This window comes from Folsomia candida, unplaced genomic scaffold (genome assembly GCF_002217175.1).
Source record: "Folsomia candida strain VU population unplaced genomic scaffold, ASM221717v1 Fcan01_Sc049, whole genome shotgun sequence".
Lineage (NCBI taxonomy): Eukaryota > Metazoa > Arthropoda > Collembola > Entomobryomorpha > Isotomidae > Folsomia > Folsomia candida.
Window position 1 is genome coordinate 628,856 of NW_019091241.1, and position 26,862 is coordinate 655,717.

At 37.2% G+C, this 26,862-nt stretch overlaps 1 protein-coding gene across 1 annotated transcript; it reads right to left on the minus strand.

Moving 5' to 3' along the window:
* Positions 1 to 21,890: 21,890 nt before the first annotated feature.
* LOC110862101 (tektin-1) lies at positions 21,891 to 24,281 on the minus strand. Its single transcript, XM_022111256.2, has 6 exons — positions 24,141 to 24,281; positions 23,560 to 23,920; positions 22,963 to 23,280; positions 22,490 to 22,730; positions 22,256 to 22,392; positions 21,891 to 22,178 (listed from the first exon to the last, which is right to left on the minus strand). The coding sequence occupies exons 2-6, from the start codon at positions 23,910 to 23,912 to the stop codon at positions 21,959 to 21,961; spliced, it is 1,269 nt and encodes a 422-aa protein (XP_021966948.1). The 5' UTR covers positions 23,913 to 23,920; positions 24,141 to 24,281; the 3' UTR covers positions 21,891 to 21,958.
* Positions 24,282 to 26,862: the final 2,581 nt, after the last annotated feature.

Genomic DNA, 26,862 nt, shown 5'->3' on the forward strand with positions numbered 1-26,862 from the left:
TCTCCTTTTTTACCATGCTGGCCACGTCGGAGGGCTACCTGCACATTTTCGGTTCATCGTCTCCTCCTTTTCGGGGAAAGCGGTTGAAAATCTCTCCACGGAACGAGACCACACATTGAACGGGCAGAGAGGAAAAAACATAATCTTATAATCCAGTCACTTTCACGGCAGCTTCTTTCTCCACTCGAGGTCCCATCTCCCAGTCTTCCTTGCTACGTGTCAATGCTTAAAATGTGCGAATTAAGTGATTTCACCAAAAGGCGAAAATTATGAAAAATTATGAAAAGTAAAACAAATGAATCCTATTTTTGTTCGTCTCAGCTTGGTTTCCCAGAATTATTTAAAACGTGAGTTTAAAAAGGTTAACAAAAAATAACACGAACGTTAAATTCAGCCGTTTCACTTTTTCGAGAACCGTCCAAAGCCATATGTGAAATTAAAAAAATTGAATTCAATAATGCCAGATAATACGACACGATGTGAGAAAGTATGGGTATGAGAAAATATGAAAATGTGAAGATTATTCAATTAAAGAAACAGAGAAACGAGATTCTACTGAAGCTTATAACGCTAATGCTATTAACCTTGTCATACCTTTGCCAATTGAGAATATCAATAAAACTTACGTTTACAAATTTTAGAATTTGATAAATTTAGCAGATTTCGGAAAACTATTCAGCCAATTTGGCAAATTTTCTGGGAAGTTATTTTATGCCTACGAAATAATCTAGCAGGAAACCTTTAATATCCCGGAAAGAAGAAATTTTCACCGAAAATTTCTTGAAAGTTTACACATAAGAAATACCCCCGACGCCATAAACAATGACAATGGCATGAACCTCAACCCCATATGGTCATCATTAATGCTACCCCTCATTTAAATTCCATAACTACATTTTAATGCAACAAATGTCAATTTCAATTTAAGAAGAGCAATGTTTTTTCGATTTCCAAAAAATTGTTAAAAGTCCTGATTTCCTGATGATGATGCGAGTTCAGCATCGAAAGCTTGAATAAACTGCTTTTAAACCACACCCATGTATTCCGACGAAGCTTCCTCAAAACTTTAATATTTTTTTAGGCTAGTATTAGCTGAACATTAAACTTTGTTAGGCCTTTTAAGATGGCCTTATAGATTTGTCAGGATGTCTGTCTGTCCGTCCGTCTGTCTGTACGCACGATAACTTTCTTTAAACACATTCTATCGATTTGAAATTTTGTACACTTGATCTTCGGGTGAAAAGTAAGGATGAGTTCGAAGATGGGCATGATCGGTCAAATGTTTGGCCAGTGGGGGTCTTTTCCACCGAAATGCGTTGTCATTAACTACCAAGATGACATTAATGCCATCTTAAAAGGCCCCGCAAAGTTGCTTGGAGTAGGTTTTTTTTCTAACGTTGGTATCGAGTATCATTAGTTGATAGTATAAAATTGTATATGTACCCGAATGTTTGTAGATATAACCCAGCTAAGTCCTCCGTAACCTTAATCCCGATGTGAATTACGATGTGGGGAAAAATTAATTAATTTTGACAAAAATGTGACACTATTTAAGAGAGAAATTCCGATTTCTGATTTTTTCTTTCCTTTCTTTCTAGCGTTCTTAATCCGATTTGATCAGACGAACGAGGAAATGGATTCTCAGTAAATTAATTCCATCCGTTAATTAATTCGGGCAGAAGATAAAAAAAATGTTCTGTGGAAATCCATGAAAAAGTAATCTTTCCAATTAATTTGTTGGATTACTCATTCATTTAAAAACCGCGTTTCTTTATGCGAAGGTTTATAACTTATTAATTAATTAATAAGTAATTTTTCGGTGAGGATTCTGATCCAGTGTAATTCTTAAACTTGCAAAGATTACGAACGAAACTTATGTCTCGTTCTTTAACAAAAGTTTGCAAAATTATTTTGCAAAATTGACAAACATCCTCTCGTGTAGTGAGCAGTATGTATTTGAATTATTTATTAGAAACGTATCCTCTCAGATTCTACTGGAGTAGGACGGAAGTATTGTTTGAGGAGAAATCGAGACGCGTTTAATAAATATGTAGTTGAGGTTGTTGGGTAAACTTTCTCTTTCGTGGTGGTTCTCTGCCCATCAGAAATGGTTCGCTTTCTCCAACTCTCGCTGGCCATGTTTCCCTCATGATGTTTTCCGCAAGGGATCGTGCATATGGGATTCCTATTTTTACGCAATTTGCCTAGGAATTGGGTAATCCGATCCGAAGAAATCCGATCCGATCCTAATCCGTCGGATTATGTCGGATCGGATTAAGGTTTTTTCTGATCCGAAGCCGATCCGGTCGGATCGGATTGGTTCAAAAATCCGAGGCTTTCCATCGGATTTCGGATCGGATTTCGGATTAGATTATTTGGGTCACTCCAGCTTGCTTCCTCTATTCACCCCACAGTTTTTCACCCACAAATTTGACAAATTACGACAGATCTCAAAAACAATATCTCTCTTTCTCTCTCTCCTACCTCTAACATAATTTGTCAACACATGCGTCTAAAATTGATTGGGCAAAGTTAAAAATTCTTGTTCAGTTAATATTAATAGTCGCAATTCGTTGATAAATTTTCTAAGAGGTTATTTGGTTGTTCGAAAACACTACGAAATAATCTGTCACGAAGCTTTTAGATTTTTTCAAGATAATAATATTGGGTGAACGGTAATTAATTATTAATTACAGTGAAGAAAATTAAAGTGTAGGATGTATAAGCTGTTCTATCTCAAACGATGGCCACGATCATAGCTTGAAAATTTGCAGGGTGCAATCCCAGAAATATTGTGATTGGATCACGTCCCTATTTTTGAAAAATTTCAAAAAGCGTAAGGGTCACTATTCTTTACTAAAAAGCGCGCTTCTCAACTCTCGCAGTGACTTGCTTTCCTTTGGCAAATTTGTCTTTATTTGTTGACAAATATAGCTCAACTGGATGCGAACATATTGATATCTTTCACATTTCCGGACAATTTTTTAAGTAGTGAATTTTTTAATAAGGCAAATTTTAACAATTTGTCAAAACTCGCCTTATCAACAAATTCGCTACTTCGTTCAAAAAATCGCACGGAAGTGTACAATATATCAAAAGCGTTCAAATCTCACTGCGCTATAGATAAAAATAAAGCCTGTAAAGAAACATATTGTCATGAAACTTGACCTTGTGGGCCAAAAATTGTGACCTTTGTTTTCAAATTCGCGAACGGCATCCAACCCCAATATTTCTGATCTACCACCCTGCAAATTTTCAAGCTGTTATCGTGGCCATTGTGTGAGACAGAAAAGTTTATCCATTATGCAATTTAATTTGCCCCACTATTAACTATTGCCTATTCAATATGTAGGGTGAAATTTGGATTGCTTTGTCGGTTTTTAGTAACCATATACTAATAATTAATTGTTGAACCTTGTGTATATGTATTGCATATTGGTGAGTATTATTATCCTCTCTTGAGTAGGTATACATAATATGTATTACATATGTATGAAATTATTGAAAGTATTGGATTTTATATCGATATAACCGGTTTAGTAATCCGATCCGATCCGAAATCCGTCGGATTGATCCGAATCGGATCGGATTGGTCGGTCAATCCGCCTCGGATCAATCCGATACCCGGCATAATCCGAGTCGGATTGATCCGAAGACCCCAAAATCCGATCCGATCCGATCCGAACCCATTCCTAAATTTGCCATTGCATTTTCCCGAAACCATTATTTTCCAGGGCCTCGATCTGTGCAAGAAAGTTTACAGATATAGTAGATTTGACCCCTGATTTGCCTTCTTAGAAACTGGTGTAAGTTGACGGATTTTAAAATCTGTACTGGAATATCCGAATAAACTGAAATTTCGTCCAGTACTCGAGTCTATAAGTTAATTTATAGCCTCTCAATTTCAAGTCTAACATATGTAGATTGGCGTTTAATCAAATTGCAATAAATTATGATTGAATTAATTAGATTATTTCCTGTTTGATACATATTTTGCGGAGGGGAGGGTAATATAAGTTATTGACATTTTATTAACGTTGTGTTAATTAATCTAGGTTTGCGATTAATTACGATGAGCCGAGTGCAATGAACATATTGTTGTATAGCGGTTTCACTTGTAATCCCAACCATGTGATAAATCTTATAGTTAAATATATGTATTACGCATTTTTTGACAATTTGTAAACTGAAATTTTTTCGTGTTCTTTGTAAACCGAATTATAACCGAACCGGTTATACTTTAATAATAAAGTATAATAAAAGTGTTCGACAAGTTTCATGACTTCAGGGGGCTGCAAAACTCGAGTGAGTTGATATTGCGGTAGAAATCGAGTGAAATGAGGTTCCATGTGCAGGGCCCTCTCGGACCGAGTACGTCGGAAGTATGTTGTAGTCGTGAAAGACATATTATTGACATGACAGATCCATTTGTACCTGTTCTCCTGCCCTCCTCAACTTTCCCTCCCCTCCAGGAAACCTACCACACTTTCACTGCCAGTTGACCTCCACTTTCTCCTACACAAAAATGCGTACGGGGAGAAAATATGTAGAGAAAATTTATGTACGGAGGCAAATCCAGTAAATCGGATATGGTAATCAGTTTGTAAACTCTGTAGAAATTTTGCAAATTATGATACAAAGTTGCAAATTGAAGGTGCAGCTGTAACCCGATAATCATAATTCTTCTATTTTAAATAAGCTAAATTTGTGAAAAGTCTACTAACCAAACATTTGCGAATATCGACTTGTTAACTTTGCAAGATTTTTTTTTTAATTTGCTGGCAAAGTGACTTGCAAATAAACGAGCTTGGGATTTGAACCGTTTTATTTCTATAACCATCAAGAATTAATTTTTCCCTATACGACAAACACAAAATATCTATGTTTGTAAATTCTTAAAAACTAAAATGTTAGAAAATTTGATAAACTAAAAAATATTTCGAGTAGAGTATAAATTGTAAATTGGAATCCTTAACGCAGGGGCGTTGAAGAAGTGGGGTGAAACGTGTACGAAAAAGCCAACTTTCTCGCAGACATAACAAGCCATCAGTCACTCTCGAGTCACTACTTTCATTATTTTCGGTTCACAAATTTGTACAAACAAACTGGGAACGGGTGTTCATAAAAATTGGGAGATTTATCGTTACGTCAACGTCACATCCGCACACACGCCTGGGTCAGGTCCAGGTCAAAATAATGTAAATATGCGCTCCGGTCAAGGTACTCATTCGAATGGGGATTGCAGAACATTGGTTTTTATTTTTGCAAATCTTTTGCAAAAGTATGCAAGTATCCTGCAAATTTTCAAGTAATCACATCCGACTAAATTGACAAATATTGGCAAATTTGTTGTTGTCCTCATATTTCTAATTTACAAAGTACGAGGCGAGTTGCCACACCCTGTACGCAACGACATCTTATTGTTTTATCTTGTTACCCCCTCGTTTTTATTATACGCACATTACGAAATTTTACTAATTTTGGAACTTTTCCGTCTGCATATTATTTACGGTTTGTGTTTATTCTTCCTTGGTCGTCGTCTGGAGTGGAATGAACTTGGTGAGTGAAAGTGGGCATTAATTTTTAATGATGCCTGTGCTTTCAGTCTTCTGGATGAAGGGTGAAAGTCATGTGTGGAGCGGGTTGAGTGAAAGTAATTAATTTTATGCGTGGATGTGGATCTCTACAAAATTCTGGAGTGTTGTTCTGCCCCGTTGGTTGGTTGCCTTTGCATTTTCGACCAGACTGACCATCTCGTGTCGGCCAGGGTACTTTCACGAGCTGATAAAACAGCGCTGTGTGTGCAGGGAAACTGGGTTCGAGCGATAGAATTGAACTATTTTTCACTTTTTTGAACTGCGGCGCTTTTCTTAACTTTCTACTAGCATAGTGTGTAAGGTCAAGGGTTAGGAAAGTCTCATACCATAAATGAACTTGTAAAAATTCTACTAATATTTGACACAATTTTAGGGTTTTAAGTATTAAAGAATCACAAAAAGTGTGTGGTACCAGAATTTTTATAAATTTTAAACTTATCTTCCTGATGTGTCCAAGATAAGCGTTTAAATTGCATGACAAGTTACTGTCTATTCTGTACAAAAGAAACATGGTTTTATATATGCCCCCACGTTAGCGCATTATTTAGAGTGGAGTGATAAATACACATTCGTACCAAAAATGAGCCACTTTGACAAGAAGTGAAAATGGAGGTGGTACTTAAATAGGTCTGCAGAAATGTTGTGGTTTTCCTCATTTTGTTTTGATGATGCATTTGTGTCCTGTCCTGTGGTCGAGATACTTTGCTTTCACCTCCTCGCCATGGTCACGGGCGGTGCAGTGGGGACGTCAGTCTCCCCAATTCCAGGTTCAGGCCAGCTTGGCATCGTACGTATTTGGAGTTATTTTCCAGTTTTAGGGAGCCGACATCGCTTTTGTGCGGGTCTCCTCAGAGGATATGTTGATGGATGGATGGATCTATAATTCATGGCTGGCTGTCTATCTCCCCGAATGAGAAATAATGTCGTGATGTTGATTAGTTGTTACGCCATTCGCTCGGGTGTTTGTAATTCTGGGAGCTTAGCGCACATGGTACAAAACACGAGATGATTTTCGGCTTAAGTTTCCCACCAATGCAAAACCATGGACATTTGACAAAATGGATGTCGTATCGAAAACTCTCACATCTCAGACGTGGCATCAAATTGTCAAGTTTTGCCAAAGAAAAATTACCCAAATGTGAACAATTTCTAATTTTTTTAAACGTCGACATTTAAAAGAATTCCAGATCACACGGCAAAAAAACCGTTTGTGTGAACTCTTAGGAAACCTGAAATAAAAATTCCTGTAAAATTCACACTTTCTCCTGGACTTCTGCAGAAGTGTGTGCAGACATGTCTGTACTTACGTCGACACAAGTTATGAAATGGCGGTAACCTTTCAACTAATTGCACATCCTGGCGTATGATACCTTGCATACATAGCGGTCTCCTAATTGCGAGTGGGCGACGACCAATGCAGACCAACGAACCAATGCTTTCACTTTGATTTACGCAATACGACACATTTTGCACAGTTCGCTCATCATGATCTCTCCTCTTTCGCAATGTTGGCCAAATTTGAGGAAAATGAGTTTCCTTTCAGCCCTTTCTTTCCCTTCCATTACGAAATATTTAATTAAATTTTGATTCACGCTTTATTAGAGGAAATATAGAAATGAAAAAGGCCGAGGGGAAAAAGTTAGTGAAAAACGGACAAAAGCTGACCGGATTTATTTACCAGGAGGACTGTGCACGTAGGATTTAGCGGTTTCTCATATTTACAAGAGCCTCGATATTTTTGTGCTAACGTTGAACATCAATTTAGCTGAGATTTGGAAAGACCTCGATTTTGGTGTGTTGATCATTCGCCATTTTGGGACTGTAAATTATGATAAGTAAAACATGAAGATTACAGATTGAAAATTTTGAAAATTTACAATTCTCGAAATTATGGTGACATTCTTTATGCACTGCCCACCCGAAAAATAGTTGATTTGTATGCTGGAATATCAGAATAAGAATAAAAGGTCTCCCAACACCTGTCAGATTCACACTCACCTTGACTCTTCCTCTTTTAATTCTGAGCTGACCTCCTCAGCCCCGATTTTTGTCCTGTTTCGAAATTCAAAAAACAAATGGAAGGTTAGGTGCCGAAATATATGATGGTCGAAAATGTGAGCTGAAAGTGGGTTCACTAAACCCTTCATAAAATGAGGACAATTTTGGTCTTAATCTTGAAATTTTGAATAACAATGATCATGGTTTGCTACTTCTTACCATAATTTTCAAAAGAAAAATGTAAGCTAATAAATTGTAGGACAATAATGGCGACGTAATTTGTGGTTTATTATACAAATGTCAATTTACATACGAATATGCAGGAAAATATTTTCAAAAATATATGCATAATTCCATATAATTTTTGTAGTCAATGAAAATGGTTAAGAAATTTTGAGGCACCCAATACCACATTTTTGTGGATTACTCCAAATCCAAGATAAAACTTGTTCTTTTGTCCAAGAAATATAATCAATGCGAATTTCCCCATTTCTAAAAAAAACTGGGAACTTTTCCTTTTCTTTCCCGTATTCAATTTAGATTTCTTCTTTTTTTATCGTTCCTCCATTCTTTTGAAATTGGTATGGTGATGAGTTCGACCGCAATTGGTGGTGGTGGACGCAAATCATCTCATCCTCTTTTATTTTATGTCTGTTGCTAAAAAATTCACTAGAATTGATGCACTCTTAAAAATTTCAAAACACAATGTTACCTTTATACGCTACTTTCAACTTTCTTCCGAACATGAAATCCATGAGATGAGTAAAAGTAAATGTAAGGAATTTCTCCGAAATATGAAATGAGAGGGTTCCGGAATTGTGTAGATGTTTAAAATTTTAAATCTGATTGCGTACGAAATACGAACAATTGAACCTGCTTCATAAAAATTAAAAAAATCTTCCTTTGTATTCCAACAACATTAATAAATTGATAAATCCCAGCAAACTACCATATTTTGTGGCAGATTGATGTAAATTCCCATTATTTGACTAACACATACAATTTTAAACCCTGATTTTTACGAGTGCGTCATCCTCCCTACAAAAGAAGAAAAGAAGAGGAAGCAGCGAGGCAAATAAAATATGTAGATTGGTGCAATTAACGGATATAATTGCCCATCACCATGACTCTCTCGCAGTGGGAGAAAGCAGAATACAACAAGGACGCGGAAAATCCAGCCATGCTTTCTCCTCGCCCGAATACAGAATAACTTTCGCCGCAAGAAATGTTTAATGTTATAACTTGTTCCGGGATGGGGATGCACATGAGCACGCTAACTAATCGGGTAACAAAATTGCCACCGAATGAATTATCGTTCTACGTTACGGAATACATGCATAGGTAATAAATTGTTATCTTTGGGTAACAATACCTGGACACGAAATTCGAAATATTTGACGTAAGAAATTCATTTTAACGTGGGAGGAAATACGAATTTCGTACACAATTATGCCCCTTTCATTAAGAAATCATTACGAATGTGTACACTCGACGACAATTTTGTATCCAAAACGTGGCAGCGTGCACTGATTGGTAGCAAATTTGAATTTCCCGGTTTCCAATTTATACCTAATCGAAATGCATGGTGGGTCTTTGATAATCTTATAAATTTTGGAAATAAAGCAACATTGATCATAAAATTCTTATTTTTGCGGTAAGAAATTTGCTCCGTGTATGGCAGAAGATTTAAATTTACCGAAAATTCAAGTCGTTAACACTGCCGCAATTTAGTTCCAGGATTATTTAGCGTGTCACATAACTTGTCTGAGAACAAGGAAACTGGATGTAAATGGAACGCAACGGCGAACTTTCTCTTTTTCCGAGAGAAAGTGTTGAGACGAGTAAAACATTAAAATGCGAAATGTGAATTTATAATCGACCATAATTCACCCGCTATTCCGAATTATGTTGGCGGCACGATGAAGATGACCCCATTTCGGAATAATCCTCTCCTGCTCTTCCGAGTTGGATTATGCATACAAAATTGAGAAAAGTTGAAATAACTGGGTTTTTGGAGTGTCTGGTATGGAATTTGAATTTCGAACATGAAACTTATTTATAATAATAAACGCGTCTTTCGTTCTGTTCGTACCGTAAAAAAAATAATTTGGCAATAAATTTAGTAATTTAGTTTCCCCCCGAAAATATAAAGTCCTTGAACTGATTGTTTTTGAGTGTGCCATGAAATCCAAGATTTGGTACGATATTTTTATAGTTGTAAGAAGTTTACCGGTAAAAGTGTAGCGTTTTGGAGGAAAGTTGCATACTGCAGTGTTTTTGGAGGGGGAAAGCCGAGGGGAAGTCGTGGAAAGTCATCATCCAACAAAAGTGTTGGTGTTGTTGTTGGTGGGGTGGTATCATTGGAGTTGGAGGAATTTGATGGAATTGCCCTCGGCTAATGGCCACCGTACCGTGGCAAATGCTAATTTAATGGTCGACGTTCTCATGAAATGATGAAGGTGGGCTAAAGAGAAATCTAAATCCAATCCGACACTGGCTTGCTAATCTCTAGATTTTAAGCAGTGTAAGTTTTGTAAAATGCCAATTTTTCTAAAATACATTCTACAATATTGACGATAAAAATTGATCTATGTCCAAATTTTAAGATTTGCTCAAGACTACCATGATTACATTGAACTGAATTATTTTATGTACATATTTTCGGTCTAATAAGTTTTTTGACTTATCACAATTCTCACGCTGATAATAATTTAGTAACAAAATTCCCACCGGGTTCACAGTACTACCGAGTTTGTAACGATTTAATGCGCCACGAAAAGGCATTAGTATCTCATTTTGAATTTGAATTAACTGTGTAAAAATCGTTACCAATGCGGTAGTGCATACATTATTTATTATATATGTACATTACATTACACATTTGTAAGCAAACTATTCAGTACGCATTTAGAAGTAGTTTTATTGTCAAGTATCTATACATATAGTCAAGATTGATCTGTGAAAAATTTTGAAAATTTTGAAAATTTTGAAAATCGTCGAGTTTCCTTCAATTGATAATCTATGATCATACGTACAAATCAAATAAATATATCCACATTGAATGATTGCCTACTTTCATTCGGAGATTTGACATTTGTTTGTTGCCACGATTCCCCAAGAAATATGACAAATGAAAGGAAGCTGGAATAAAGACGACACGAGTGACACTTGTCAAAATGTCGACGTGGTTTTGTTTCCTTCATCCATAAATATTTATGTCGTGCGTATCTGTATTTTGACTCCGACCTAGGCACAAGTCGATACGAATTCGGGTTCAGTTTTATAAGCGTGTGTGTACATATTTATGTATTTGTGTAGCAGCATCACATGCACATGTCGCCGCTGCACTCGTCACGAGATTAAAGTGACATTTGACAGAGTGAAAGTTAACCATCAAACCCAACCAGAACTCGACGAAATAATAATGACATGACCAAGACATGCCACGACGACGACGACGACGGGGAGAACAAAGGATTTATTTTTGTTTAATCATTTCCTCCACGTTGTCCTCATGCCCGGTTGGACTTGCTGCTGGCATGGCGTCCTTTGTTTCGTCCAGGTTGTCACTCATCCTTCCGGAAAATCGGGGGAAAGTGAAAGTTTGCCGGATTGTGCAGTGAGAACGTGACAGATTTCTTTTTGGGCTGTTTATCAGGACAATTTACATGATCGGATATGGAGATATGTATTTATAGATTAGTATTGTTTATTTAAATTTCGCCTCAATATCTTGAAGGCTTACTTGATTTATTTATTTTGGCACTATTTATTTTTCTCGTGCGAAACTACAAAACGCAAGTAAAAAAGGAGCAGACCGTATTTAAGATAATGCAACAAAGTTGGAACTTTAAAATGATAATTGTACACGTTGGTAACAAATTTTAAGGATTTTACTCCGTTGCATGGGCGAGTTTCTCTTGACATGTTAACAAATGATGACAAGAAGTAAGTTAGAAGAGCTGCTGACATGCGTACTGTTCGACCCCAACGTAATAAATTAGAATGAAATAAACGGCACGAAAAGATAAAAATAATACAAAATGAATTCAACGGAAAAATGGCTGGAGGCCGGATGAAATCTGAATCTGCTGAATTTATGAAATTACAAATAGAAATTGAAATCACAAAATGAAAAGTTAGCAAAACGGGAAAAATTATAAAATTGTAAAGTTCTCCATTTTTCACATATATAAATCATTTAAATGAACATTTAAAAAAATATTCATTCGAGTCTCGGAATATTTTTCGGTCGATGGAAAATCTGTAAATTCATTTAACCTTCCGAATGAATCAATTTCAAACTGGTATCAAAAATACGAAGTTTGAGGATTTTTCGAAATCTGGATAAAATCCATATCTCAAATTGTCTCGATTATGTACATAGATACGTTTTTAGATTCCAATATTTTGTTTTCCATCGAGGTGAAAGTCTGCCAACATGAAAACTCTTTCTCCACTTTTCCGTAATAAAGCGAGAAAGCTAGAGGGAATTGTATGGTTATTTCATTTCCACTCTCCACCAGATGAGACGAGAAGTCTGGGAAGAATTCATAGCATGTGACATTCTATGAAATATGGGGACCAGATGTCAATGGCATGCGACATGACACGCGACAAACACAAACCCACCTACGAGACAAGCCTGCCCTCAGCAATATGAATACTAAACTCCCACTCCGACGGAAACGGAGAAAGCAATGAGAATCAAATTTAAGAATGCAGAGGACCAAAGCAGGGTTTCCAAAGTGAGAGGCTGAAATATGTCAAAGAAGAAAATTTCCTTCATTTTTTTGGAACATAGAAAGATTCGAGTTTTAAGTATACAAAGAGTACGAAAACAAACAAATCTTACAAAAAATCTATTTCAAACTTAGGCGTTTCTTTATCTATCATTTCGTTAGTTTACGATTTAATTCCTTATTCTCCATTTGATAATTTGTAAGCTTATGTCAACGTTCATACGTACTTATGTAAGTCTACTAATTTTGGCAAGCTGCAAATATGGAACTAAATTGCATGCCACTTTAATGAATTAGTTGTCAAGCCTCAGCCGCTTTGCTTAAGATATTTTCACTTTATTTGTAGAAAGAACAATATTTAGCATATGAAAATTGCCCATAAACTATGCATTAAGCCTACCCAGTTTACCAAGTTACAAACATTTGAGCGAATTGAGTCTATCAAGCAAATTAAAAAAGACGTAGCAATGAGACATACTTATGTTCCACCAATACGTCACCTCATGTAAAAATTTGCAAAAAAAAATCACGCAAAGTTAATTTTGTTGAATGATTTTGTTAATTCATCCTGCAAATTCTGATTTGACTTTCACCTCTTACCATATTGTGAGAAGAATGCACTCTGTTGTGTTTATTAGTCCAGATTTCTTCGTCCTTACCAGAAGGGTGACATCCTATAAAAAAGAGTGGCATTTCTCAGGGAGAGAGTTTGTCTGGAATAATGTTTGGGTGGAGAGAAAGTCTGCCGGCTGAGGGTGAAAGGAGAGACGGTGACCAAATTATAGTCAAGTATAGTGCGGACGATACATGCATATATTTATTTAACATTATGCTGAACATAAATAGATATATCACTTCAGACTCACCTGTAAGCACATGTGTACGTTACGTACAGGATTATTTTGCTTGGCTAAATTGAACATGATTCTATCCGATCGAAACTCAAATACTTCATGACTACTCAAAGGTTTCCTCGAGTTCTTTGCATGAAAGGTTTTTTATTCGGAATTTTAGAAATAAAATTTGAGAAAATTGGGCTGTTAGTTCAAATGTGCTCCACATTGTAGAACGGGACTCAATGTAGTCAAATTTTGTGTAATAGAAGAAATTGACGAAATAAAGATCCTCTGGATTTTCCTTCCGAAATAAAGTCAGCACTCGAAAGATCGACTCGAAACTTTCGAATGTTTCGAAGCAAATTAAAAGTTAAACTTTGCGAATCATGGTTTCCAGCATGATTCACCAAGTTGGAAAACCCCAGGGTTGCAAAAACCTAATAATACGTTCTTAATTGTATAAATTGTGTACAAATTAGTAAAAATTACACGGTTTTCAAACCCTTGAAAGTTACAATTTTTCAATTATTAACAAATCTTGTGAAAGTTTATGAGAAAATTATTATAAATTTTGGAAATTATTAGAATTTCAGCAGATTTACGAACAAAGTTGACCTGCATCCAAACGAACCTCGTCGATAACACAAATTCCGCTACATACAACACCGAAATGCCCTTGGAGTAAACCGGATGCAAGCACATTGTAAACCAAATGGGAAAAAGTCGCAATAGAAATATTCTTATGATCCGAAACCCTGTCTGAACATTTAAGAAGGCTGACTTTGAAGAAATTGTGGTCTTCTCCTTCACACCCACTTTCTCCTTCCTTGCTTTCTCCACTTTTAATTACTTTACTTCTCCTCTCATCATCTGGTTTACTCTGGCCACACAAAGTTTAAATAAACCCCACGAAATTAAAGCAATAAGTAGTCTTTAAAACAGTGGAAAGTTGAAGAATTATTCCAGGCGAAATATTCCCTGAATTTAAATTGGGTTTTAACCTCTGATTAGGAGAGAATTGCATATCCCGAGTATCCTTTTAATTGCGAATTACATAGTAAATGCGATTAAATATTTAAGCGAAATAAAAAGAAAAACATCAAATATTCAAATATTTTGCAAGTGCAAAGTAAATACAAGAAGTTTTTAGATTGGAATTATTTGCAACCAGTAGTAGTCAAATTTCCCGTTTCATAAATCAGCGAAAAAATTTGCAGCCATTTACATAGAATTTTTGCAGTTATTCGCCGTAAACCAATTTAGTACAAATATTTTTATTTATTGCTGAAAACTAGTACAACAGTTGCGAATTATACAAGTTCCGGTATCACCGATTTCTTTAAAGTCTCAAATTTCACATTCAACGAGGAGTACCATGCAAAATTTGTAATGACAAAACAGCCAACTTAATATATGAACCTTGTAAATTTTGAGTGTTATCCGGGCGAGATTTATTTGTGGAGGGAAGAGTTGTGAGATTCGTCTGCGTGGAGGAATAGTAGTGAGGCAACAAATCAAGGGAGACGGCACAGGTAGCGCGTAATGTGTCCCATGGTGGCAACAAAGGTGTAATCGACTCTGCAAGGACGGGTAATCCGGATATTTCCTCCGACAGGGTTCCCTTCTTCGTCCCACGTGGAGCTGTCAAATATGATGAGAAAACCCCTTAGACTAGGGGCAATTTGTCACCCTGAGGTAACAAAATTGTCACCGAGTGAAAATAAGTTAATATTACATAAATATTACACATCTCTATCATAATTGGTGACAACGGTGATTTGCCATAACACTTGAATTCGTTACTAAAGTTGGTGCATTAAATTTGCATTGTTACCAAAAGGTTACCGACATGGTGATAATTATACTATTCACACTGTAAACGGTCACGGGCGTGCTATTTATTTCCATGTTTTTCCCATTAACACCGGTGGTATTAATGGAATGGGATTAACGCTGGGATGCTCTTGCTTTGCAACTTTTGCCACTGGTGACTGAAGGGAACCCTGTATCGAGATTTGGGAGGAAGTGGACCTGCAGGTGGGGGGAGCTGGTTGGCGAAAGTAATGGGATTTGAGTCTCGTTCGGTAATAAGATCCGTGTCGAGAGATTCCGGATGAGATGAGGTGTTTCAAATATTAAATGCACCCTTAAATCTGAAAGGTGTAGAGATTGCGAGAATTAAGCTGGCAATAAAATTTTCTGCATGACGATAAGCAAACGTGAGGTGGAAGGAAACACATCCATGCAACCAAATTTGATAGTAAAATGCTTGATTAACATGATCGATTGGTAACAAGTTGTAAAACAAAGAGTAATACGATGGCGTTAACTAATTGGTAAAAAATAAAGGACAATTTAGTTATGATATTATCTACAATTTAAGGTTAAGATGCTTAAAATTCGCATTTTTCTAATTTAAATTTTTATGAAAACAAGTCATTTCTGGAAACATTTCTAAAACATTAAAAATAAATTATTGATAAATATTCAAAAAATCGTAATTTTAATAAATAATACAAAAAAGATGTCAAACTATGAACAAAAACATAGTTTTAAATCGTTATATGTAAATAAACTTTATTACTGCTTTTACATAATGTGAAATGAAAACTATAAATTACAAACGACCCAAAGCCACAAAACAACACAATACGATGCTAAATTTCTGCAAGAAAATTTCTCACTTTAAAATATCAATTGTACAAAAAACTATGCAAACTATTTCATAAGAACCATTTTTTTTAAATTATGCAAACCCGAGCATGTTGAGTCTTGGATGGGTTGGTTTCTGGAGGTGAAAGTGCAGCAGGAGAAATGAAACGGAATGCCGAATGGTCTGATGTTCAGTAGAAGCCGGTGGGTTGGCTGCTTGAGTAATGAGCACCATTTAGTCGGGAATTAGACACACATGTCCTTGTCACCCATCCACGGACCAGAGAACATAGGGAACGGATTTGCATCTCCAAAGCGAAAATGAAAATTCCACCAAAAGTTTCCAGCTATTTTTGGAACATGGAAACAAAGACTTTTGTAATTCAATACAGCTATACTGACTGATTTGACGGAACATATTTATATTAAGGAGACAATTATTTACCTGAATGTACTTGTAAACGTATTTAATACGCAATTGAGACAATTTTTAGCATTCACATGCCCATAAGATTAACGTTGGAGATAGATTTGTGCTTGTTAAAGTATATAGTTAGAAATGCACGGAGTTTAAAAGCCAAAAAGTCTTATGAACTGCACCAGGTGTGCATATCGTCTTGTTCATGACAATTAAACGGCTGCCCGGATAAAATATGTTTGTCAGTGTGGGAGACAATTCCACTTTTGGTGGCAGTTCTCCCAGAAATTAATGGCATCTCGCGAGGAGATAAAGTCCGCAGCAAGTAAGGAAGCGAACTTGTTTGTTTCATTGCCACAATAATTGTCTACATTTGGGCTAAGACTCGCCTACGTATGAACATGACACGAGGTTAATATTTGTGGACATGTGGAAACTGCAATTAATAACGGACCAGCTAAAGGGAGAACTGTGGGCAGGAGAGAGAGGGAGAGAGCAAGATGGGCAAAGTTACGCCGGGCCTCCGCATTGCCATTAAAGGTGTCTCAGGTTTGGGATGATTTATCACTTTCTCTTTCTCTGCCAGAGGTGAAAGTCAGCCTCGTGCCGGAGTAGGAGTCAAGTCGGGAATGGTGCAACATAAACGAAAGGGTGCCGTGCTATTAGCGCGGATGAAGAAAGTATCATCTGTCGCTGGTCGACCCTGTAGGTCGGGTCTCCCGAGAATTCTTCTCCATGTCAAAGATCACACTCTGTTATAGGCTGGCTCTTATCATGGTATGGAAAATGTGATTGCGATTGCACAGAGATAAGGTGGGGGCGCGCGGGTAGGATGGGTGGAATTTGGGTAGAATTTTTTAGGGAATTTTGGAAATTTTCGGACGGAACTTTTACATCTCAAAGAATGTAGATGATTTTTTTAATTTTCCTTCCCTAGTTTTGTCTGAATTTCGACGAATATTTTGGGCAGATGAAAAAGAGTCCAGGTTGGCAGAGAGATTTTAGATTACATCGTGCCCATTAAAAAAGCTTGACTTTCTGGATGAACGACCCCTCCAAATCTGATCCAGGATTCGAAGGTGCAACGGGAAGGACAACATAGTTTCTGGAATCCAATCAGGAATTTTGGAACGAGGGAAAGCGAAATCGAGCAAATTGCTGCAGTAGTTTTAATTGCACATGAGGCTAATTCTTGAAAGTGGCAGGGTTTCCAAAGTATAGGGATTTTTGTCTATTCAATAATTTTCAGAATCGTGAAATAGAAAAAATATGCATGTTTATATATTATATATATATTCGATTCTCATAATTTATCGTTCATTAAACAACAGACGCACATATTATCGTTTATAGTTTCTTTCATTTTCATTTCATTTCAACTTTTATTCACGTGTTCTTCAATTTCAGGTTCTATTTTTAAATTATATGCAGAAATAACGAAAATATTTTATTAAATCGTCAAACATAAAATGCCGGATTTTGAATTTTTGGATTTCTCCTTCATTTTTTTCTTATGGAAGACGTATAACAGATAAAAAAAATTAGGTGAATATGCCAAAGTTTCGCAAATAGAGCTTTAGCTAAATATGTGAAGGTTACAATCCAAAGATGACTAATTATACAAAAGTTTAATTTGGCTTACTTGCTTAGATTAGATAGGTACCCTAAAAAAAACCCTCACAAACGAATATAAAAAAGTAGCGTCAGAATGATCGAAATGTCCTTTAAAATTAGATCATCTTTGACAATTCTGTATTTTTGACTCTTGACCTCGTCCTGAAGATCATGAGGTCAAAAATATTGATCTCCTTGAAATCGCAGCCAAATTTCCTTCAAAATGACACCCCATATGACAATTATGAATTTTTTGACCTTTGACCTCGTCCTCGAGGTCACGAGGTCAAAAATTTTGACGCCATTGAATTCGTGGTGAAATTTCCTTTAAAATGACACCCCATATGAGAATTAAGTGTTTTTTGACCTCATGACCTTGGCGACGAGGTCAAAGGTCAAAATATTGGCGTCATTGAATTCGTAGCGAAATTTCCTTTAAAATGATACCCCATATGAAAATTAACGTGAATTTAATTTTGGACCACACCCCCTGGCGCAGTGGGGGGTAGTCCGATTGACCCCATTTTCGAACTCGACCGAGAACTAAAAATTAGAAGTACAATGGCGAAAACCGCTTTTGATTATGTTGAGGCATTCTAAAGATATCCTGCTTACGGACGGACGGACGGACGGACAGACAGACAGACAGACAAAGTGATCACAATAAGTAGCTGACGCTACTTAATAATTGTCGTTTTCATATTTATAAATATGTAATTTAATTTATACATTTGCTAAATTGGATAAGCTGACAAATGTTTCAATAATTTTGCAGAGATCATGAGTAAAGTTATCACAAAAACTACTAAAAATTTACTCCGATGGTGGGTTTTCTTTAGTTTCTACAGTACGAAAACCTGCACGAGTTTTTAACTCCTACGAAACCCTGGGCGTCCGATTTATGGGGGATAGAAAGCAAGATATGTTTCATTTCTTTGTGAATCGCACACTCAAGTGCGTACCATAAACCAAACCCAGACCTGAAATATATATATGCATGACACATTAAACAATAATTCGCTCCTTTGCTGGGTCAGTTTGTTCACTAGAATCTAACTAATTCTCAACTAATCAAGTAAGCCGAGTGTTTTAATGCCATCAGAGTTAGTCCATGGACAAAATTGTCGTCCACTTTTTACCACCGTCCCAAATACATAGAAAATGGAAGAAATGTCCTTTTGCCTTATCCCACCGACTTTTCCCCATATTTCCCATTTTGGACTGTAAGAAAACTATTTTTTCCATTTCTTTCCACCTATCCTGGGAAAAATGTGTATTGGACGAGACAAACGAAACCCTAAATGCTATAAATTCGTACAAAATTTTGAACCAGTGCAGCAGTTCACATTGTAAACTTCACACTGATGTTTATAACATGGCGTATGGTACAAATTTCGGATACGATTTAAAATGTTAAGTATTAAAATGTCTGACTTATTTCTGCAGCAACGTTTGTACAATATTTTAAGGATATTTAAGTCCTTTGCAATCTTTGCATTTTTTAAGCAAGCAATCTCTCCAATATTCTGTGTACTTATTGAGCCTGTGATTATTAAGGGTGCGGTGGGAGCAGGAGGAGAGGAGCAGAGGTGTCCAAATGTTGGTGATTTATAGACTTTCACGTAAACCATGGGTTGACTTTGATTTCTTGTTTGCCATCCCTGGCTCGTGTCCTTCAGCTCGTCGTGCTGGGCGCAGAGAGATAACTTCCCCACGCCAAACCATTCATTTTATTTTATTGTACCATGAGATGATTCGCATAGGGGTGAAAGTCGTCAAATTTCCCAAGTGTTATACAGATACTTTGGTTGGAGATATGATAATACCGTGTCATGGACCTGGAATGGCTACGAGATTGAAATGCCTTTTCCCACTGTATTATGTCGCATTAGGCAGAAAACGATCCAGAGTCGAGGTTTACGACACCTACGCATGTCTGGATATGAAAAGATTTTTACACGTAGTTATTAAAAGTAGTGCAGTGATTTGCATATTCGGGTGCACTACGAGGGGAGAAAGTGATGCAGGTATTGAGACAAAGTTGCAAACGTTATCTGCAGAGGAGGAAATGAGAGACTGGCCAAAACTCAATCTTTCCCTCGAGTAGAAATCAACTCGGATCAAATTCACTCGAGAAGGAACAGGTTTCGCAAAACAAAATTAGAACTTTTGATGCTGGAAATGGGAGAAAATACTTTAAATGAATCGTCTCAATATTTTAGTCTAAGGAATGTTTGTAGAAATTTATTAATTTTTAGCTAATGCATACTTCGACCTGGGTAAAAAAAATATAGATTGCGATTGAGTGTTCGGTTATCAGATGCGAAAATGCTCCCGTTTTCTACCCGGATTTTTACATGACACTTTTTCATGACAGTAGCGGAAGAGAACCCTGGGACTTAGGTGTCGTGTAGTAGTGATGATATTGTCTTATTGTGCATGTGTGTCGTCAAGTGGAAGGATAAGTGGCACTTATCCCGGTGAAAGTGTTCTCTCATTGTTCTCACTTTCTCCATGTCGCATTCCTTCCTTCGTCGCTCCTACGCTTTTACGCTCAACACGACCAAATCTTTTCATCCAATCTAATCCCGTGTCAATCAAGGCCACATTGTTTCCTTTTTTCCAGCTCTTTCACTCTTCTTCAAAAACTACCAACTTTCTGCTCGTTTTTAAAAGAAAGAAAGTTATTTTGTTCCTGGGTTTAAATTTGGGGTGAAAGACTCATTACGCAACTAACACGTGTATATAACTTATAAAGAGTAATGTTACCTCGAGAGAAGTTTTTACACCAGGGTGGTAACGATTTCTGGGAGGATGAGTGGACTCAAAGTTCAACTTTACCAACAACCCGGTGTTTATTCCATGCCAAGTTTGATTCGAGTAGAAATGTTAACAAAACAGAGCGAAATCTACTCGTTTTTTATAAATAACGTCATAGAGTCTCTCAAAATTCTTATAATTTCCAATATTCGACACACAGGAAGAGTTGTACGTGTAAATCAATGTCTGGCATTTTTGTCATGACAAAATGTGCATGTCCCCTGGACATTTATTTAACATTGATCTTATCTGTGTGGCATGAATTTAAAGTCCGACAAATTAGACGTGCCATAAATGCCTAAATCCTGGGCGCAAGTACAAATATACTCACATCTCAAATAATTTTGTCAAGTTTTCCTTTCGAAAAGGTGGTGGATAAAATCGTTCTAGTGATAAGAGCGAGAAAGTTGGTGTTAATCCTTAATTAACTCAGTCTTTGTTGGCACTTTGGTCGCAGTTCTGTTCCTCCCCGCACTTTCTCCTTCCGAGAAAAGGCACTCCTTTGGAGGTACTTTTGGTAGAAAACTTTCTCTTTTTACAAGTTTATTGAATTTTGGAGAAACACAATGAGAGCATGAATCCCGGGTGAAGTGGAGGTAGGAGAAAGTGGGAAAAAATCTGATCACGGGGGACAAGTAGCTTTCTCCTTTTTTCCCATTGTTACCTTTTTAACGGGCTTTCTGGAACTTGATTCACTTTCACTTTCACCGACGTCTCCCTGGAATAAGGTTGGGTTGGAGGTAGGGAGGAGGAGGGGAATAATGCGGTGGGATAGGATATGCTAATTTTATGCCACATTTAAACCCGAATGTGCCGTATTTTAGAAATTGATTGATGCATTGAGTGAACGTATTAATCTGCATTAAATTCACGATTTGACACATAATAAAGAATATTTATAAATCGATAGCACATAACGTGCGAGATGAAATTTAAAAAATCAATTATAATTAGCAGCAAAATGCTACTACTTGTCTACTTATTATTTTAAATATTTAGCATATCCGTAGCTATGTATTGTGTATCACTGGTCCGACCACTCCGACCTGTTCCCCAAATCCAATAGAAAATGTAGGACTAAAATCGGTCCCATCATTGAGAATGAACTAGAGCATAATCATGCACAATTATGCATAAAACACCAAAAAACGACATGAATACTCATAAGCGTAATTTTTAATTTTTAAGACAAATAAGCAATTTTTTAGCAATTTTAATAATACACACACATATGTACGTAAATAAACGAATACCTAAATATCTACATTAAATGCATTGTCATCAGTACAAACGAACACTGATCGTCTTTCTGGCCGGGAGCACATTCGCCTCGTCCACTGCCAAACTTTGCATTTTGACATTGATTTCCTCCTCGAGGCGAAGTTGACTTGCGAGCAGGGCGCGAAGGCTCCGTTGTGTCGCGGCGAATTGCTGTTGAAGCAGAACCACCGAATTTTGCAGCGATGTCACCTCAAGTTCTAACCCTTTCTGGACTTGATCTCTACAAGTTGTGAAAAATAAAATCAGGTTATAGAAAAACTCGAACACTATTTAATTTGCGTACTATATGTCACATACTTTACAAGCTCGAGATTCGGTCGCGTTGCTCTCAGCGCAATTCTTCTCATTGCCAGCGCGAGGGAGGCTTCCTTTTCCACGATGGATTTTTTAACCTTGTCCAGCGTGTCCTCCATGTTGCGAATGTTGATGGAAATCTGCGGAAAAAATTATGCAAATTTAATTAATTCAAATTACCTACTCTTATTCATTTTGAAAATGTGTGTGAATTTTATTATCATTTTCAAAAATTGCCTGTTCATGTTCCTCTTCAAGGTGACATTTGAGCCTGCGGAGAGCGATGAGTCGTGCCTCAAATGCGGCGTTCGTGTCGCAAACGGCGGTCTGGATTCGCTCGCAGCTCGACTGGAGCGTGCTTTCGACCAGGACGAGAAGCGCGTCGGCGTCTTTGAGCAATTTTTCTGCCGCGGCGCAATGTTTCCAGGAAAGTGATTCCCAGGTCTGCTCGTTCTCCAGCGTGGGCAGGAGGGGGTTCCTGAATCAAGAGCAAAAATATATAAACTACCCATTGCATAATTACCAATTTTAATCTAAAATCATTCAATTGAAGCTTAATTTTCCTAAATAGTGAGTAAACAATTAATTCGCATGTAATTAATTAATCGACTATAAATTACCAATTAAACTTGGTTACTTAACTTTAATTGGTAATTTTCTGAATTATTATGGGCGCTTCAGAAAGTACCGTAATTCCAAATGCATTTTACCTTGTGCTACCTCGCCCTGACTTGGCCTCTGCCATTCCCTTCGACTCATCCCCACCAATCTGACCCCCATTGTGGGCAACGACTAGGCTGGAATGTGCGTCCAGCGCGAGGGCGGTGTGGTCAATTTGGACCGTCAATTTCCGGTCGTCCAACTCTTTGCCCAGCACGTAGCCCATCCTTCGCAAGAGGCGCAGGCACTCCTCGACACGAAGGTGCAGGACAATCAGGCGCTGTTCCTCCCCCTCCAAGATGCCCACTTCGAACAGCAACGCCTTGTGCGGGTCGTCAGCCACGAGGTCAACTCCGATGCGGGCTTCCCTGTAAAATGCACATGCATATTTGCCACCCTAAAAGCAGTGACCGCGGAAGGGTTGGTTTATATGTTATATAAACCCCTCCCACCCCTAATGCTAATGTCCCCACGTCTTCCGCGCCCACTGACTAAAATTATTAAATATTGTGCAACTAGCTAAATCTCACGTAAAATTTTATATGCTTGGCAAACAAAATGTGCAAAAAATTCATTTAAAAAAGTTAAAGTAGTAGAAGAATTCAACTCTGCAGAAAAAATAATACCATGAATTTAATATCTTTCACCTCATTTTGAACACGTCCCAGTCCACGGTTAAAATCGGTGCGACTGCTTTTGCCGCATTTTTGACTCTGTCAGCATAACCTTTGACCCGTTCCACTTGGGCCGTGACCTCTTCCGATTTCCGAGTGAACTCTGCCACCCAGAGCGACATGTCCTGCAAACGTTGATGGAGCTGGAACTGAACTTCGCTCTCGGCGTGCACCGCAACCTCGCGGCGTTGGTCGCAGAGGTGGAACCCCGACGCCATCACGGCATCAGAAATCTGGCGGTTGCGATGAGACGTTCCGAACGTGAGGTTGGACCAGAGCTGGTCCAGCTCCTTTTGCGAAGGGGTCTTCCGCTTGAGGAGTGACATTGTCCTGCCTGCAGATTTAGACAAGCCCAATTCTTACGTGTGGAAAGTTCGATGAGAAAACTAAATTGCGAAATAATGCGCTTGATACAATGTGGTAGTAATCTGCTACCGACTCTACGATTTGGTAATAATTCGACACGAAATATCTACCAACAAATATTCGAATAAATTGAAGCAGAAAAGTTTAACTTATTGTTATTTGAAAAGCTTGTCCTCCTGAAATCCTACCTGATCCGAACAGGAAGATAATCAAGGTGTATTTCCAGGTAAAAATAATTATCAGATTTGCTGAACTTAAAATTCTGAGCTTGATCGATAACCTTTACTGCACTCTTTTTAGCCCGAACCAGGGCTTATGTAATTGTCATGTCCGTCTGTCCGTCCGTCTGTCTTTCGATAACTCTCGAACGAGTTGACCGATTAACTTGAAATTTTTACCATATGCATATTAGACAAAGTTAGGAAACGAGTTCGAAGATGGGCGAAATCGGTCAAGAGGTTGACCGGTGGGGGTCATCAGAGTGGGTTGGGTCTTGTGCACCAAAATTTCTAAATTGTCGTAGAAAGCTGAAATTTGGCACAGAGGTTGCTAATGGCTCCTAATAGATAAAAATGACTTCAAATTGGAAAAATTTTCATCTTGAGTGACGCTAGGGGGTGACCCATACTGATTTTTCAAAATTGTCATATCGAGCTGAAATTTGGTGGAGAGGTTGCTTATGGGTCCTAATGGAAGAATATGACATGAAATTGGTAAAATTTTTATCTAGAGCGACTCTATGGGGTGACCCATACCGACTTTTATAAATTAACATAGAAAGCTGAAATTTGGACCAGAGATCCTTACTGCTTTCTCATGAAATAAAAAAAGTTAAATATGAACAAAAATTAACCGGAGGGGTTATAGAGGCGATCCCCATTGGGAAGTAGTCAACGACAATGGATAGTAAATATTTTTAGAATTTGGAGCCTAGTAGTGCGAAAGATTGATGCTAGTTAATGCACAAATTAGTGTAAAATAGTGGAACATAATTTTATAGAAAACGACTGACAAACATGGTTTTACTAATCACTCCTGGTTCGGGCTATGCAAAGCTGTACTGATAGGTTTTTTATTAAAGCAATCCACTCAAGTATGTATACAGGGCTAAAGTATGGGCTTGATTCTAACTTGTTATGCTTTGTCTTGACTTTAAGCGTAATTGAATTTTAACTTATCGAGGAAGAATGCTAACTCAAGTTTGGCATGATGATGTGGATATTAGGAAAGGTGAAACACGGGGATCGGATGGAGTGAAAGTGCAGAGAAAGAGTCCAGAAAGAAATCCAGCCAGTTTAAATTGATTGATCAATACTATGTAATGACTCAAATTCAGTATCGGTTTTTCTCGCACCAGTTGATCAAACAATGTAGATACATAAATACGTCTACCAAAAAGGAGCTCGTAATAAATTCGAACCTTGTCCAGAGTTGCGATGTTTGTCCGAAGGAAAGCAATAATTTAGAAAAAATGTCTCCGATCAAGTAGCGAATGAAATTAGAAATAAAGAAACTGGTAATTTTTGTGTGCATTTACACATAATTGCAGTAAAAATGGATTCTAATTTATGCTGGAATCTATTAATTTGAAATTTTGTCAAATTTTCAATAGTCAAGTCAAAAATGTACTAATCAGTGATGTGCATTGAACAGTTGAGGATTGTTATCTCGTGAATTATAAGTTTTACAAGGGGTGATCCATAAATTATGTCACGCTGAAGATGGGGGGGAGGGGTGCCAAGCATCCGTGACAAAGTGTGACATATGGGGAGGGGGGGTTCGGCCGATCCGTGACATCACGTTTCGCAGGCCTAACTTAATGCAAACTTTAACTCACATTTTAATTCTCTGCCAAACTACAGTTTCGCAGTTATTTAGAAATATTTGTCCACCCGAATATCAGATGAGAAGATGATCATCCAAAATTTCGACCAAGGTTTGGATTTTAAGATTTTCAACCACGTTTTTAAATTTTGTTCAAGCCTTCTAATAATTTGCACAATATACAATTGTTTGTTTATTTAAAAAAAATTAAAATTAAAAAAACTCCGTGCCGTAAAGTGCCGTACAGTTTGTACAATTTCAAAAAATCGGTGTAATTTTGTTCAACAACATTTAACAATTAAGAAACTTTACTAAATCTCCAAAAATTTCCACAATTTAAAAAATTCGTCCGAAAGAACCATATTATTCATAGTTCAAAAATATGTACTAATTGGAGGCAGCTGCATGATTAAAAAATGTTAACAATTAAAAAAATGTATAGCAATAAATGAAAAATTTCGTGGATTTTTTTCAACTTTTGAAATCTAAAAATAATAATAAAAAAAATAACGGGAATTTTGGAAAAGCTTGTTATTTACAAATCTAAAACGCTATGAATTTTCACTCCATCAAAGGTGTGATAGATATGAGTATAAACAGAGCTAAGAATTGTTCCTATCCTGTAAAATTACACGGGTTTCACTCGTTATTGAGGAAATATTTCGCTTCACCGCTATTTGCAATACATCTTCTATGAAAGAGGCGTGGCTTCATGAAGTTTGGCAAAATAAAGTTAATTTGTGAATAAACCCAGGTGACACAGCACAAAAGATTCCCTTGTGAGTCTTGCTATTACGCAATATTTACTACTTTACGAATATGAATGTTATTCCTGCTAGGTATCGGAAAATTTCAGATTTTCAGGCGTGACGTGACAAGAGGGGGGGAGGGGTCACGACTAGCGTGACAAAGGCGTGACAACAGGGGAGGGGGGGTCCTAAAAAAGGGATTTTTTGCGTGACATAATTTATGGATCTCCCCCAATGCGTTTGTGAGTACTACGTAGTATTTAATCCTCGGACGCTCAGGTCACATACCACGACCCTTTAAATTATATTTACAGTGAAATAGATTATAACTTTTAAA

What these genes read in the sequence shown, in the direction of transcription:
- LOC110862101 (XM_022111256.2), bottom strand. Translation starts at nt 23,912, where the DNA reads ATGTCACTCCTCAAGCGGAAGACCCCTTCGCAAAAGGAGCTGGACCAG. An exon ending in TCAGGGCGAGGTAGCACAAG is followed by an intron (nt 22,731 to 22,962) that starts GTAAAATGCATT and finishes CTCTTGATTCAG; the next exon opens with GAACCCCCTCCTGCCCACGC. An exon ending in CCGAATCTCGAGCTTGTAAA is followed by an intron (nt 22,179 to 22,255) that starts GTATGTGACATA and finishes CACAACTTGTAG; the next exon opens with AGATCAAGTCCAGAAAGGGT.